This window comes from Lycorma delicatula, chromosome 7 (assembly GCF_047948215.1).
Source record: "Lycorma delicatula isolate Av1 chromosome 7, ASM4794821v1, whole genome shotgun sequence".
Lineage (NCBI taxonomy): Eukaryota > Metazoa > Arthropoda > Insecta > Hemiptera > Fulgoridae > Lycorma > Lycorma delicatula.
In genome coordinates, this window is record NC_134461.1 from 93,960,088 (window position 1) to 93,977,546 (window position 17,459).

The 17,459-nt window shown below is 30.2% G+C and overlaps 1 protein-coding gene across 1 annotated transcript; it reads left to right on the top strand.

Moving 5' to 3' along the window:
* Positions 1-4,987: 4,987 nt before the first annotated feature.
* Positions 4,988-10,262, top strand: LOC142327479 (uncharacterized). Its single transcript, XM_075370590.1, has 2 exons — positions 4,988-5,197; positions 9,535-10,262. The coding sequence occupies exons 1-2, from the start codon at positions 5,183-5,185 to the stop codon at positions 10,144-10,146; spliced, it is 627 nt and encodes a 208-aa protein (XP_075226705.1). The 5' UTR covers positions 4,988-5,182; the 3' UTR covers positions 10,147-10,262.
* The last annotated feature ends 7,197 nt before the right edge of the window (positions 10,263-17,459 follow it).

Sequence of the window (17,459 nt, forward strand, 5' to 3'; positions counted from 1 at the left end):
GATACTTTTTGAATCGGCGCCGAAATACATGATCATAATTAAGTTGTACTTGAATGGATCTATAGATGGTGTATAAAGATGTAATAATCGCAAATGGGGTAAAAGCAATCAAAGCACATAAATATGAATTCCACTGATACACAAGAGGTTATTTCTCTAGTAAAGACCATTGTAAAAACATTTATTCTGAAAACTTTATAAATATGTTTTATTTCTCTTAAACTACATACCTTATACCACTTCTCTATATAATCGCCTCATGAATTAAGATATTTATCGTAGCGATACATCAGCTTCAATATACCCTCGTCGTATTCTTCTGCCGGCAGTTCATATAGCCCCTGATTAACAGGATTTTTAATTTCATCGTCACCCGCGAATTGCTTACCCCTCAAACACCCTTTCAATTTTCTAAATAAATGGTAATCGAAGGAGCTAAGTCCGGACTGTATGGTGGGTGATCGTAAATTTCTCATCCAAATGTTCTCAGTAAATCACGTGTCGGACCCGCAACATGTGAACGTGTATTATCGTGCAGCAGAACAACGCCATCGGTCAACCGCCCACGTCGCCGATTCTGAATGGCGCGCCGTAACTTATGTAGAGTTTTTCAGTAGGCTTCTGCATTTATAGTCGTTACTCGTGGCATGAAATCAATCAGCAGTATGCCAAACCTATCTCAAAAGCTGAGGCCATCAGTTTGCTTCCAAATGGCTGTGGCTTGACCTTTGTCGGTCTGATTGGTGATTGAGGATGACGCCATTCAGTTGACTGCCGTTTTCACTCTGGCGTGTAGTATGAAATACATATTTCATCGCCGGTAATAGTTGAATTAAGGACCTCATCACCTTTTTCTTTGTAGCACATCAGAAATTCCAGATTCCATTCGGATCTTTTTATGACGTTCCGTTAAGATGTGCGGCACCCAACATGCACAAACCTTCCTGAAGCTTAAATTGTCATGAAAAATGCGACCAATAACAGCTGCTGAAACATCAGGAAAAAGAAGGGCCAGATTGGAAATTGTTAAGCGACAATCTTTTCTGATTTCATCATTGACGAGTTTCAACAATTCCTGGGTGATTATTCTCTGTGAACGTTCTTCATCTTGCACACAATTTATTGTTATTTTTCCTTTCCCTCCCTCGATTCCGGCTTAACGTTTTGATGGTTTAAAAAACCCTATGACCACGTATTTCACAGTCGGTGGCAACATCGAATTTCCTATTCATTTTACAACGTAATAACTCATACATAATTAAAAATACTACAACACGACAACTTACAGATAACAATACAGTGTATACATTACTATCGTGGCCATGAACGACACAGGCTCGCCAACCTTAAGGAGAGAAATTTCCCAGAGGTGCTTTATTTTAGAAATATCCCTCTAATATTGATGTATTGGTTTTTACGTTGTGTACGTATATAGAAAAAAAAATTATATTCTATCTAGAAATTAATTTTGTAGAAGCAGGCACCGATTCAAAAAAAAGTGTCTACGGAATTAGATAAATAATTGGACGAAATTATTTTTTTTACTTTTTAGCGCATTTCGATGTCGGTTCCATTTTTTGTTTTTTAAACATCATTTCATCATTTTTTGTGCCTGATTAATAACGATAAGTTATTCCGCGGAGTTAATGTGCTTTTTGTGATATAATGCAGCTGCCTTCAGTCAAAAGTCATTGGTGTTTTGTTCAACCTTTTTTGTATGAAGCAGAAATAAATTTGTGGCATCAGCTTTCATTTTTTTCAATAAACAAAATGATATGGAGTTCATTGATTTATTAAATAACTTGCGTTTTGGCGAAGTTAAAACTGACCAATTGGAAATGCTTTTCGGAAGAAGCCTTTTAAAAGAAGGGTTTGCAGATAGAAATACTGTAAGAATATTCCCAACTATTAAATTAGTTTTCGAATATAATCGTAGTATGACTGATATGATATCAAAAACAAATAGTATTTATGTTATTGGCGAATAACGAGAAGCTGCAACGTACGGGAAAACTCTTCCCCGGAATGTTATTCCGGCAGATGTCAATAATGGTGGTGGCATGTTCCATAACGTACAATTGGCAGAGGGTTCAAGAGTTATGTTACAGCGTAATATATCGATTTATGGCTTCAATATATATAAAATAAATACTTTCAGGTTGAGTCGAGAACCTCTTACTGATTTTAAATTTGTTAAAAATAATAAAATTTATTTAAAATCCAATAAACATTTTTTGCAATTCGTATTTTTTTCTGAACTGTTATATTTCCGAACGTAACTGTTATAACTGTTATATTTTCCGAACGTATGTTTCAATTCCTTCTGTTCAGATTTTCCTTATTTCTCCTCCAGAATTCTTTCAGTTTTTCACTATGTTGTGTTTTTCGTTCTTCTATCCAGCACATGAGTTCTCTTTTTTTCTGCTTCACAAGAATTCTGCGGATTTTTTTCTCTAAATGTTTTTCTTCCTTGACAGTTTTTTTATTTCTGTATTCGCTTTTTTAGGTCTTCCTTTACTTGTTTTATGTATGGGAGTGAAGTTTTATATTTCCAAAATTTATCAAAACATTTTTTGTTCAATCTATCTGAGCCCATTCGAATCATATGTCTCAGAAAATGTAATCTTCTCTTACGGATTTTGACTTCTAAATCTCCTAAAGTTTTATCCTTTTTACTTATTTTTCCTTTAATTTTATAAATTTCTTTATTTGAATTCATTCTGTATCCGTTTTTCGTTTTTCTTGGGCCATGGATTTTCCTTTTAGTTTTTAAAAGCGATTCTAGATGTGTTAGATTGGAAGTTTCTATAACTATACAGCACTGAAACCAGTAATCCTGACACAATTCAATGTCTCAATTTTTAATTTATGATAAATCATTCTTGTATATATTTCTAGTTAAAAATTTCAACCTTAAACCTATTCATTTGCTTTCATACGCCCTTTTATCCGAACCATTTGAGGTTATTAATTATTTCGCCTAGATATTTAAGTTTATTTGTGTATTTAATTTTTCAAATTTGTTTTTTATACATTTTTTTTCTTTTTTAGAATTTGACATTATTTTTGTCGTAGAAAATAAAATCTGCAAACCAGCTTTTTCGGCAATTATTTTCAAATCCCCAACTTTAGAAATTGCCTCTTTTTCCAAATTTACCAACAAAGCCGAGTCATATACGAAATTTAAATAATATACTCTTATTTTTCCTTTCCCTCCCTCGATTCCAAAAGCAGTGTTGTTAACATTCCAAATTTTTTTTCATTATTTTATCTAATACTAGGTTAAAGAGTACAGTGGAATAGTCATCATCCTGTCTCAAACCTGTGCATTTAAATTTTAAAATTCAAATTTATTTTTTATGATATAATAATAATAATAATACCACCTAATGAAATACGTAGTCCTGGCCAGGAGTTACCATTCTTCATAAAGAATTTAAAAAATAAATTATTAGAATGTTTATGTGGTTCTCTATTAAAACATTCGAAGAGTTTTTTCCTTACATACAAATTGGTAAGAATGTTCTTATAAACGTACGTCTTGATAACTGTTATTTTCCTTATATCGTTTGTTTTTTTGTTTTGTTTTTGGATTGAGTTAACTGAATCAAGATGCATGCTTATTTAGATAGAATATGTGTCTTTAAGATTATAGAAAATATATTTAATTTTGCTGTAATCACTTAAAGAGAATGTCTTAATTAGAAAAAAATAAGGCTTTACGAAAAATATTAAGTGTAAAAAATTACTTCTCTTATGCTAAATTCTCTGTTGACAGGGAGAGAGAATAATTCTTATTTTATAAAAAAAATGTATATCCTTGCCATGCTTTTTCATATATTTTAACAAAGGAAATGAAATTAATGAAAATGTTAATACTTGCTTTTTAGACAGCGAAAAATTAAATAATTTCTTTACACAGTGTAATCCGACTATTATATTACATTTGGCTGAGACAAATATAAAAAATTTAAGATAGTTATAAGCGGCATTATTCGAACTATTTTTCTGTAAAGTATTTATGTTTATTAACTTTTATCATGATTTAGTATATAATATCAATTTCGTTTTCGAATGCTGATTTGGAACAGTAAATTAATTTTGAAGAACATGGTACAAAACCACCACTCCTTCTTTTTCTTTTAGCTTTTGAGGCTCTTTATTTTTGAGAACGGTTTTACCATTTTCAGGAGTGAATATTATCTGGTCGATAAAAACCATTCCGTTATATTACGTGTAGGTTACGTTATTAAAATATAAAAAAGGATATTTTGGTTTTTGAATTTTTTTCTGAAATAAATGTGGATTCATTTTTTTGTATAATCGTTTTTAACAATAATTCACACTTTATTCAGTTGTTATAATTAATAAAAAGCAGATTTTGTTATTATTATTATTTTTTTTTTATTATTATTATTATTATTTATTGATAATATTATTTTTTCTATTATTTTTTTAACTATTTTTAAAGTGATCATTCGGTTATACCTTGCAAAAATGGTAACGTTTTGCATTAGGTTTATTTCGCTTATTGAAAATAAACTTGAATGAATGTTAATAGAGTAGTCGACACTGATATAGATGATACTGTTTAAATGTTTCTATAGGAATGTTTGGTTATTCGGATTAATACGGTTAACGTTATAATTTTTATGTATTTTTCTTATGTAAGTGCGTATGTGTGTATGTATGCGTGTACTTACGTACGTACACATAAGTTAAAATGTCAAATGTACGAGTACAATGTAAAGTTATACCAGATTGTCGTCTCCAGCCCACAATCCTTTTGCTCTTGAGTACGGTCACCTTGAACTGTCACCAGTTTTGCTTCTACTTCTCTCTATCTCCCCCTTCTGATTTTTACGATATCAAAAAAAAAAGGAAAAAAAGAGATAAGTTAATGGTAGAAAGAGAAAAAAACAAAGAAGACTAGGAAGATGTATTGTAAAAGAAGAAGAGACAACACGGGACAAGATTTAGCAAGTAGTTGATGCAAATTAATGGCGTCGTCTGGATGATACTAGGCCTAAACAGAAAGGTCAATCGGTTTTAGGGTGGGAGAATTTACCCTAACTCTGGGGGTTTAAATACTCAGCAACCGGGCATCATCTTCACCATTTTCGTTTAGGATTCTCCTGCTAGCTTTGTCTAAGGACTAAGACGCTTATACACCTATTATAAAATGGCTCTCTTTAAGGTAAGATATTTATTTTTAAATATATTTATTTATTTATTATTGTTATACTTTAATAAAAAAAAATATTAACTTTCTTTTATTATTTAAAAAATAAATAAATACTTTTTTAACTATATAATTATTAAATACTATTATCTTTTAATACTGTAATAAAAAATACAATATTTCTGTTAGTAATATTGATAAAATATAACGGATTTAGTAGGTAAACTTTTTAGAATGTTATTATTACCTTTTTTTAAAAGAATTTTTAAAAATTAATGTTAAAAAGATAAATCGTTCTTAATAACTTATCCTAAATTTTTATATATTAATAATTTAATAAATAGCACGATTTAATTTTATAATGTTTATTTATTATTCAAAAACAAAACTAAATTTTAATCATTTTATTATTTAATAATAAATTAAATTACTTTTTATCTGGTTATTTATTCTAAATATGTTTATAAATATTGTTATTATTAACTGTGCAAAAACGTATGTATAACTATTTATTTAATTAGAGTAAAAAATTTAATTAATCCTGTAAATTTTGGTATAATACACCCCACTTCATTGCTACTTAGGATTAATACAATATAAATAAATATTAATATTGTTTAATTTCAAAACTGTCTGGTTTTAGCTAGAAACGGTATTTACTTATACTTGATTATTATTATTATTATAAATATTATATCAAATTATTAAAAGTTGTAAATTTTATTTTCAGTTTTATTTTATTCGTATAGATTACATTAAAATTAATATATTTTTTACAAATTAATTATTAAGCCTTTGATAATAATAAAATCCAATTAATAGTCTAATTATATTTCTGTTTACATTAATATTAAAATATTTAATCGTATGTTGTCCCATGACTTTAGTGAAATGCAGGTGAAATTAAATATATTGGTTAATGATATGCGATATTATTAGATATATAAAATATCTAAATAAAATTTATTTGTAATAATAATATTAATAATAAAATTTATTATTTTTTGTTAATAATATCGTTAAAAATATATTTTTTTATTCAAAATCAAATATTAAATTTGTTTTTAAATATACTTTTAATCAAGAGTTAAACGGATTTTTATTTTAACTTAATAAATTAATTAATTTTTTAATACCACAAGTTTTTTAAATTATTTTAAAAAATTTTATTTTGTTTAGTATAAATGATGCAACCCACCGGTTTGGTCTAGTGGTGAACTCGTCATCGCAAATCATCTGATTTCGAAGTTGAGAGTTCTAAGGCTCAAATCAAATCCTAGTATAGGCAATTACTTTTATATATGGATTTAAATACTAGATCGTGGTCGGGTTTCAATTAACCACACATCTCAGGAATGGTCGACCTGAGACTGTACAAGACTACAACACTTCATTTACATTCATAGTTATCCTTCTCTGAAATAATACTTTACGGTAGTTCCGGAGACTAAACAGAAAAAGAATTATAAATGATGTCTTAGAATATACATTCCTTAAAGCAGATTTAACTCTTAACATTATTACAATCAATTATTTTATAAAACTTGGATAGCACTAAATTGATATAATAGGCCAAAATTTACATGAAGAAAATGAGATATTCTCTTTTAATAAATAAATATTTATTATATTTTTAAAAATAACACAGTTATTATATAATCGAAAAAGTTTTACCGTTATTAACAAATCTTTCGTTTTTCTTTCTATTTTCTTAGGATTGCAGAACTTAGTTTAAATTTCTTAAAATAATTATAAAATATTAATAATATCCTTAAAAAATAAAGTAAATATAATTAGGAATTATGATTAATATTTAATTTGCTGATCTCCCCGTGTCGGAGTGGTAATGTCTCGGCCTTTCATTTGGAGATCCTAGGTTTGATCCCAGTCAGGCATAGCATTTCTCGTATGCTACAAAACTCCATTTCCATATCCACGCACAAGGTTTTCATGCTTATGAGGCGATATCATTAAAGAAAATAATTAGATATCTAATAATAGATTTTTTTTATATTTAGTAATGTAATACAATGCAATAGTTATTATCTAACCTTATCTAATAAACCTTAATACACAATACATTTTAAATGTGTTATGTATTTATTAGTTTTATAAATTTTTTAAAAGTGGAATAGATTTTTTTTATCATTTCTTAAATTAATATGAGCTATTGTTTTCATTTACTAGTAGATTATATCAAGATTAAAAAACAAACATAATATTTTTGTTTAACAATATTACTTGTTCAAAAAATATTATTATAAATTTGAATTGCAAATTTTTTTCTTGTAGGAAGTCAAATAAATACCTTTTTTTCTGTTCGGTTTGTTCCTGTTTTCTTTTGAAAATAATTAAAAATATTCTTTTTTACATTAGTAATGATTGTTATCAATAATTACATAAATTACTTGTATTATTTTTTTCTTATAGCTAAAATTTATTTACGGAAATTTTTATGAAGTGTTAAATTACAAGTTACTTCATTTATTTTTCATTAATTTCATTTACTGATTTTTTTTTTAGAGTATTTTTTAACGATTGTATGTAAATGTTTAACAAAAGACTATTTTACTCGAAGTAATTAATTTTTTAAAAAGGTTTTTTTGTTATAAAGACAATTCCATAACTACATTTATTAGTACGCTTACACATTTGTACTGAATTTTCCTAAATTAATCGTAAAATTTCAAAAGAAATCCTTTCGTTGATTAATAATACTACGTACATAACGATAACTTTTACTGACACAAATTGTTAAAAGTAAATAGTATAAAAAATATATTTTTTTTTATATTTAAAATATCTTAACACTTTTTTGAATTAAAATTTTTAACTAAAATTAGTATAATACTAAATTCTACAGTGAGAAATTATTTAATAAAGCGGTTATTTGTTTAACTGTATTACAGTTTTTAATATTTTAACTTCTTCCATAGCGTAGTAATATAAAAATCTGATGATGGAACTTATGTTCGAAATGAATCTTTTTTTTTGTCTTCAGTCATTTGACTGGTTTGATGCAGCTCTCCAAGATTCCCTATCTAGTGCTAGTCGTTTCATTTCAGTATACCCCTACATTTTACATCCCTAATAATTTGTTTTACATATTTTAAACGTTGCCTGCCTGAACAATTTTTTCCTTCGACCTGTCCTTCCAATATTAAAGCGACTATTCAAGGATGGGGCAATATGTGGCCTATAAGTTTGTCTCTTCTTTTAACTATATTTTTCCAAATGCTTCTTTCTTCATCTATTTGCCGCAACACCTCTTCACGAAATGAATCATTTTAATATAAAATATCAAGGTACACAGCGGATAAAAATACTGAAAAAATGTTATATACGTATTGTAACTTGAATATCATAAACCAAAAATATTTATTGTAATTTCCTTAAAATATTCACTTTATTAATAATAAATTATTTAAATTCTCGATTTCTTAAATTCTCCTTGACGAGAAATTAGATAATTATAAATTTATTTAATTCTTTCCTTTGACATAAATTGTAAAATCTCTATGAGTCTACATCAAATTTAATTTATGGAATTTAGCATTATTAGAAGAATTGAAAGTATTAAGATTTTTATGGCTTTTCTACATTACATCTTAGTTGTTAAAGCCGAGTTCGAATCCTGGTCAGACATGAAATTTTTCATACGTTATAAAATGTCCATTTCGTATATCCATGTACAAGCTTCAAGCTTTTATGGTGAATTATTATTAATGAAATAATAATCTATTGGGTTAGGAACTAATCCCTCAGAGAAAAATTCGATAAACATTTGAAATATTTCTACTTAATAATTCGGATCTTTCCTTGTTTATGTATATTGTAATATTTTTAAATTTTCCAATTTTTCCCGCTCAGTTTTTCTCATTTAACGGATAGCACTAATCGTTGTGGTCCAACGCAACAAATTCAGTCTACAAGGGCATTGTTACCACTCCAGTTTAAATCTAGTCGTATAAAATTAATTTTTTTGTGGTTAAATAAATGGAAGTTCAAATTAATATTTTTTTTTTGTTGTTATTTATAAAAATTACTTTAGTTATAATTTTTTTTTAAGTACTTAGATTCTAGAAGAAAACAATTTACACTTTAATATTAATTTTGTAGCATTTGTGTAATATCTAAATTTAAATCTTGATTAGTTTTCCAGTTGTTATTTTTTTTTTTATTTATTTATTTTGGGATACACTGGTTAATTTCAGTGTGACTAAAAAAAATCTTTTTTCTTTAGTTTAAAAGATAGATCATAAAAATGATTAAATTTTATTTATATTCTATTGTTTCTTTTAATAAATGGTAACTTCAAGCGTTTTATTCTTTCAAATTTTATTTTATTCTAGGCTGTTGTTTTATTCGCCGCTATCTGCGTAGTCAGATCCCAGGTTGCAGTTTTGCCTGCCGGTTACAAAGCAGCAGCAGCTCTTCCAGAACCATATGACCCTCACCCACAGTATTCTTACAGCTACAGCGTACAGGATCCTTTGACCGGTGACAGCAAGAGCCAGCAGGAGAGCCGTGACGGTGATGTCGTCCAAGGAAGCTACAGCCTTGTCGAGCCTGACGGTAGCCTTCGCACCGTAGAATACTCTGCCGACCCGGTCAGCGGATTCAACGCCGTCGTACACAACAGCGCCACCGGAATCGTATCTGCTCCGGCTGCCGTCGCTAAAGCTGCTCCAGCCCCAATAGCCGTCGCTCCAAAAGTCGCCGCTATCCCAGCTCCAGTAATTAAGGCCGCCGCACCTGCTCCAGTTTACAAAGCCGCCGCTGCCGCTCCAGTTTACAAAGCCGCTGCCGCATACCCATACGCTTACTCCGGTTACCCATACTCAGCAGTCGCTGGTGCATACCCATACTCAGCTGGATACGGTGCTTACCCGTACTCCGCTGGGTACTCTGCATACCCATACTCCGCTGGTTATGCTGGTTACCCATACCGTTATGCCTACTAGATTTTCTCTCTTACCAATCTCTCTTTAAAAAAAAAAACTTATCTGCTCTCTTTTGTATTTAATTCTTACAAATTCTTGTAAATAAACAGATTTATTAAATTTCTTTTCCTCAAAAATGTTGTTTTTTTTTTGTTTTGTTATTTTATATAGCAGATAAAAGAATTCTTTTGATACTTTAAGTGTGTGTGTATGTGTATGTGTGTGTGTGTGTGTGTGTGTGTGTTGTGTGTGGAATTTTCAACCAATATCACATACTTATTTATCTATATAATAGGCTGTTATCCAGTAGTAGTTTGGATGAGTAATTGTATCCTACAATTACTAAATTTGTAAGACTGTTTACATGCCTGTAGAATACAGGCCTACTTAAGCAAATTTCCTTAAGCAAACTTACACATTTTTCAGTTTTTTCTTGATGAATTAATTCACCACAAAAGATTTGAACGTTTTACTTGGGAATATGGAAAGTGGAATTTTTTAGCGCATGATAATGCCATGGCTGACTGACCGTATTCAAACCTGGGATCCCCGAATGAAAGGTCCTAGGTGCTACCATTCCGATACGGAGATCGGCAATCTTTTACACTTCAATCTAGACATTTGAATAAATAAATAAACTTTTATTTCCCTTGTAGAAAATATAACATAAAAAAGAATTACAATATATTCTTAGGAGACTTATTACCTGCAAAGGATAACCTGTGCGCAGGTATGAGCGGCTTTATATAATATTTCTAAAAAGGGAATATAAAAATTAAAACTATTTTTAATATAAATATTAATAATTAAAAGTTCCTACATAAATAAGTAAAACGTTCTTACAAACAAACATTTATTTGTTAAAGATTGAGATTAATTAAAATTTAAACTTAGAAAAAGGGCAAAAGATTAAAAAGAATTGAAGCTAATAATACTATAAAAAATGAACACCCGCATCTTTGCTTTAAAGTTCAGCATTGTAGATTTAATAATATCAAGAAGATACGAGAATATGAAGATGATGTAAATAGTATTTATATTGTTGTACACTTTTATGCTTAATATATGGTATAAACTGGAGTAAAATGAATATTGTTGCATCTGTTATGTTGTTAACAATATTTTGTAAATTGAAAATAATGCTAAATAATCTTAATATAAACACTATGACAATAATTATAATTTACCCTTAATAAGTTTGTCTTCGTTAGTTTGGATTAGCTCCGTTATAGGATTTTATATAATCCTATTTTCTGAACATTTGTTATTTTCAGGGGCTGAATTTCTTAATAGCCCTGAAAAGCAGCAGAACGTAGAAACAATCAATAGACTGACTACTCCTTCGTAGCAAGGTACGCTGACTGCTCCTCTAAAAACAGAATATTAATCATTAATCGTCTATTATACACGTGTTTTCCCTCTTCCGCAGGATTAGCTGACAACCTAATAGGGATGGATAGTATTAGGGATGTTTGTTGAAGTACATTTATTGTTGCAGTTAATTTCATTATCTAATTATAATTTTATTAAATTGGACTGCAAATTGGTACTGAAGAAATATGAGATTTACCCTTAATCCAGCTTCACCCTTTTAAAAGTTTTTAAATCGAAACTCTAAATGTGGGTGGTTCATGGATTTTTTTAAGTGAATTATTTGTCGAATTTGAAGCTTCTCTAATTATCCATCTTATATATTTAAATGAATGTTTGTTTGTTTGTTTCGTAAGCGTTCCTATACCATTCATCCGATTGCGATGAAACTTTGCCGAGTTTTTTGCGCACGCCCGTGAATGTTTCTGAGTTAGTTTGGACCCTCTAGGTGGCGCAGGGGTCGAGATATTTCAGAAAAAATGAACTTATGATCCGATTTGGCTCATTTATCAGAATATATATTAGTTACTCGAAAAGAAATATTTTTACAAAATATTTAAATATGTGAAGTAATGCTGTATATATATATAAATATATATATATATATATATATATATATATATTTGAATTATAAGTGTTTATAATTCATATAAGTGTTTATAATTTGAATTATAAGTGTTTATATATATATATATATATATATATATATATATATATACTATGTATAGAATAGTTTACGAAAAATATAATAAATTTTTAGTACATATTCTGTTAGTGAAAATAAAGAAGGTTCATATAAGTATAGGTTGGGAAACGTTTCGTTAGCGAGTTTTGGCTGTGAAAGTTTCGTTCTGATTTCTGCGCCTTATTTTAAGTATTAAGTTATTTTCGAGCCCAATCTTTTACCTTTTACCCCAGACTTCTCAAACACTACTAAAAATGAAATTCTGGGGCCTATTTTTTCCAATTTTTTCAGATCAGTTTTCATGTAAGTACAATAAATTTACCTCTTAATTTAGATCCCAAAAGTTACAGTCTGGCTTATTTTTATTGAAGATGCTGTAATCTTTGGCCAGTCGACACTCGCAGTTTCCGAACCCATGTTTAATATGAATTTCCTTCTTTATTTTTATCAGTAGAAAATGTCCTGAATGTTACATTATTCGTGAGTCATTCTGTATAACACAATCCCAGCAGTTATCGATGACATATCTAACAGTTGATTTTATTTTGTACAGAATAGAAAAGTGTGATATTTCTTAGTTATTATGAATTAAAATTCAAATTAATGGAATTACAAAAGACTTTCAGGCTTAATTATTACTATCTTCTCAGTGGAATTTCCGTTAACACATTTCTTTTAGTGAGTGCTACCGGAAACTGCATTGAAGAATGTGTTGATAACTAAACTGACGTTTTGAGTTCCTTAGTTTGAAGGTTAGTCAATTACCTTCAGTAATTATTTGAATGTTTGACTTCATTATATATCTCAAATTAACATAAATAAATTATTTGTGTGTAAATTTAAATATATTAACTCAACAATTTGAACATTTGTATTTACCGATTAATTCAAATTAACTGTCTGCAGTTAAAATTAATTTTATCTTAATTTTTTTTTTTATATAAATATTTATTTTATTTTAACATATTTGTATCATATGTTGATGTTGATGTTTGCACACACGTAGTATATGAGAAACAATAAAAAAAAACGTAACACTAAAAAATAACATAAAATATATCTAATTCAAGTGTTAATTAAAATTATCTCTCTTAAATTTTCCTGAGGACACTGAAAAAACTAACCTAAATCTTAGATTTGTAGAAGTTTGCGAAAAAGGAGAAAAACTTCAGTGATCAATTCAGTGATGATATTTTTTTTATATAAATCGTTTTGTACCACTTTCATCCGTTGAAATAGGGGCACTCTTGTTATGTGTAAATGCATATTATTATATGTTACGGAGGATGTAAAGGAGCTTTAAAATCTTTGATCTGACAGGGAATTCGCCATATGGTGATTTTAAGTTTCATGAACAATAGGATGGCGTCTATAATGTGATCTACTTTTATTCTACGAGAGGTTATTTCTAAAGTAAAGACAGTTCCATTGTAAAAACGTTTATTCTGAAAATGTTATAAATATTTCTTATTTCTCTTAAACTACTACATACCTTATACTACTTCTCTATATAATCTATACACGAATTAAGACATTTGTCCTAGCGATATACCAGCTTCAATATACTCTCGTCGTATTCTTCTGCCGCCAGTCCATTTAGCCACTGATTGATAACATTTTTAAATTCATCGTCACCCGTGAATTGCTTATCACTCAAAAATTATTTCAATTTCCCAAACAAATAGTAATCAGAAGGAGCTAAGTTCGGACTGTATGGTGGGTGATCGTAAATTTCCCACCCAAATGTTCTCAGTAAATCACGTGTCGGACCCGCAACATGGAACGTGCATTACCATGCAGCAGAACGACGCCGTCGGTCAGCCGCCCACGTCGCCGATTTTGAATGGCGCACCATAACTTACGTAAAGTTTCACAATAGGTTTCTGCATTTATATTCGTTTCACGTGGCATGAAATCAATCAGCATTATGCCAAACCGATCCCTAAAGACTGTGGCTATCAATTTGCCTCCAAATGGCTGTCGCTTAACCTTTGTCGGTCTGGTTGGTGATTGAGGATGACGCCATTCACTTGACTGCCGTTTTCTGTCTGGCGTTAATACGAAATCCATGTTTTATCGTCGGTAACAATCGAATTAAGGAAGTCATCACTTTTTTCTGTGTAGCTCATCAGAAATTCCAAAGCAGATCCCATTCGGATTATTTTGGGACGTTCCGTTAAGAAGTGCGGCAATCAACGTGCACAAACCTTTCTGAAGGCTAAATCGTCATGAACAATGCGACCAATAACAGCTGTTGAAACCTCAAGAAAAAGAAGGACCAGGTCGGAAATCGTTGAGCGACGATCTTTTCTGATTTCATCATCAATGCGTTCAACTAGTCCAACATGATTATCGAGGGCCTCTCCAAACGTTTTTCATCATGCACATTAATTCTGTTATTTCTAAACCTTTCACACCAATTTCAGACGTTTCTTTTATTCATTACATTATCACCGTACACAGCAATCAACTGCCTATGAATTTCAGCCGGCTTAACGTTTTGATGGTTTAAAAACGTATGATTATTGCACGTATTTCACAGTCAGAGGCAACATCAATTTTCCTATTAACTTTATATCGTAATAACTCACACGTAAAGATACTACAACGCGACAACTTACAGACAACAATGCAATGTGTACATTACTAGCGTGGCCATGAACGACACAGGTTCGCCAACCTTAAGGAGAGAAATTTCCCAGCGGTCTTTACTTTAGAGATATCCCTCGTGTATATGTATGGTAAGATTTCAAATTAATATGTGAAACTATGTATTTTTGAAGATCTAGTACTTTTTTACTGGTACATCCAAGAAACTTTTCGTAGTTGAATAAATTAAGGTGTTCGGCGTTCATACATTATGTACGTTTAAAAGCAACAACGGTTTGTTTATCACTCGAGAGAATACGAAATATGTTTTCTAGGAACTGAGACATTTATACAGTTTATTTCATATATTGGTTTTACGAGGCGAAAAACCTAACGGTATAAAGCGGTTTTTAAATTGTATTGTTTAGCGATAAGGGAAGTTGATCAATAAGCAATGTCATGTCACAAAAAAGTAAATGTGGCAGATTTTACACGATGATTGTTGGAGCATATAGTTTTTACCAAACAATCGCTAGTGGTATGAAATGGACCACGGAAATTTTGCATTCGGGCCGCAAACACAGCATGACTTAGTGATCACTAAGCTCGGTACGTTTATAAAAGAGCACCAACAGGTTTAATATATATAGTCGTCATACTTAGTGATTTAACAGTTTAAATCTAATAACCAGACTGAAATAGTTTAGCACATTCTTTTTGTCACAACATGAACATTTTTTGTAAATAAATTTAACTAGAAATATCTAGATATCAATCGGTATTAAAATATTATTTTACGTTTTTTCAGTCACTAATAGGAAATTATGAAATATGGTTTGTAGGAAAATTGCGACATTCTAGTAAATAAAAATTAAATCTCCTAATTTTCTGTTTCTATTTCTCTTTTTTTTAATCTGAGATATCATGCTGTAATATAACATTCATTCTCTGTTTAAGTTCTATTGCAACTTAATTAAACCAGATATCTGAGTAATTTAATCTCCAACACAACAGAAAGGTTTTTCTTGAAAAAATAGTCATTTCGATAAATATTTAAACAAACATCTCAGTATGCAGTTTAATTAACGCAGTTGGACCTTTTTTTAACCTCTGGGTCCACCGTTAGGCATTGCTTCAGAATGCCTAACTCATTCTCGCTTCAGAGAATGAGATGAATGATTTGTAGCGTGTGTGAAAATGCCATGCCTGCCGGGATTCGAGCCCGGGACCTCCAGTGAAAGGCCGAGACGCTACCACTCACGCCACGGAGGCCGGCACTTGGACATAATTATAAATACAGAAACACCCTCATAAATTTTATCTAAAAGAAAACAAATCAATTTGCAAATGTTATAATTTTTATGTTAATAAAACCTGATAACCAGTTGGACATTATATTCTGAAAATCATAATCTGATTTAGATTGGTGTAATACTTAAACAGAATATTTATAAAAATAATGATATTCCACAGCAAACATTAAATCCTTTTTACTTTTCAAACAGCATACGTTTTACGAAAAATTATATCATTTTGCTATTGAAAGCGTGTATTTTTAACCTGTATTATGAAAAATACATGCGTACGAAGTTAACAAATGTTCCATAAAATGTTATACTGGAAGAGGTAATTGTAACAATATGTTAAAGATCACGACACCGACATTCTGTAGTTTTTAAAAATAGTACAATTTGTTGGAATTTTTTTTAACTTTTGCCTCTTCATAAGTCACCTACCGTTCGTAAAAAAATTAAATTAGACTCAAACACGATTCTAGTCCCCCCCAAAGCAAAGCCGATAAAAAATAAACCGATGACAATACAAATTCATCCGTATATCGGAGATTACACTAAAGTGTCACCGCCCCCACAGATTACGTCAATAACTATCCAATCACAATACGGTATTTTCTTAACCAATCATAAGGACGAATACTATTGGCCAATCAAAAAATCTCTACCTCACACTATTTACAGTTGTCAAAGGAACTGACCAATTATTTGGCAGGAAATACCAATACCAATCCGAGTTTTTTTACCAATCATAAGTTGTGAATAAAACTTACAAACTGGAATACAACGATAAAATACGTACCGCCTCCTGACTGCTGTTAACACTACATCATACAGAATCACGAAACCTTACATTTTATTAGACACAAAGACTGAAAAACGTCCAGGCTGCATTTAGTTTGACCAAACTCAAGAGAGTGAATTATCTTGACCATTGTGGTATTCGATAAGAATTTTTTTTTTCGTCTTCAGTCATTTGACTGGTTTGATGCAGCTCTCTAAGATTCCCTATCTAGTGCTAGACGTTTCATTTCAGTATACCCTCTGCATCCTACATCCCTAACAATTTGTTTTACATATTCCAAACGTGGCCTGCCTACACAATTTTTCCCTTCTACCTGTCCTTCCAATATTAAAGCGACTATTCCAGGATGCCTTAGTATTGGCCTATAAGTCTGTCTCTTCTTTTATCTATATTTTTCCAAATGCTTCTATTACATCTATTTGCCGCAATACCTCTTCATTTGTCACTTTATCCACCCATCTGATTTTTAACATTCTCCTATTGCACCGCATTTCAAAAGCTTCTAATCTTTTCTTCTCAGAATTATACTCCGATCGTCCAAGTTTCACTTCCATATAAAGCGACATTCCAAACATATACGTTCAAAAATATT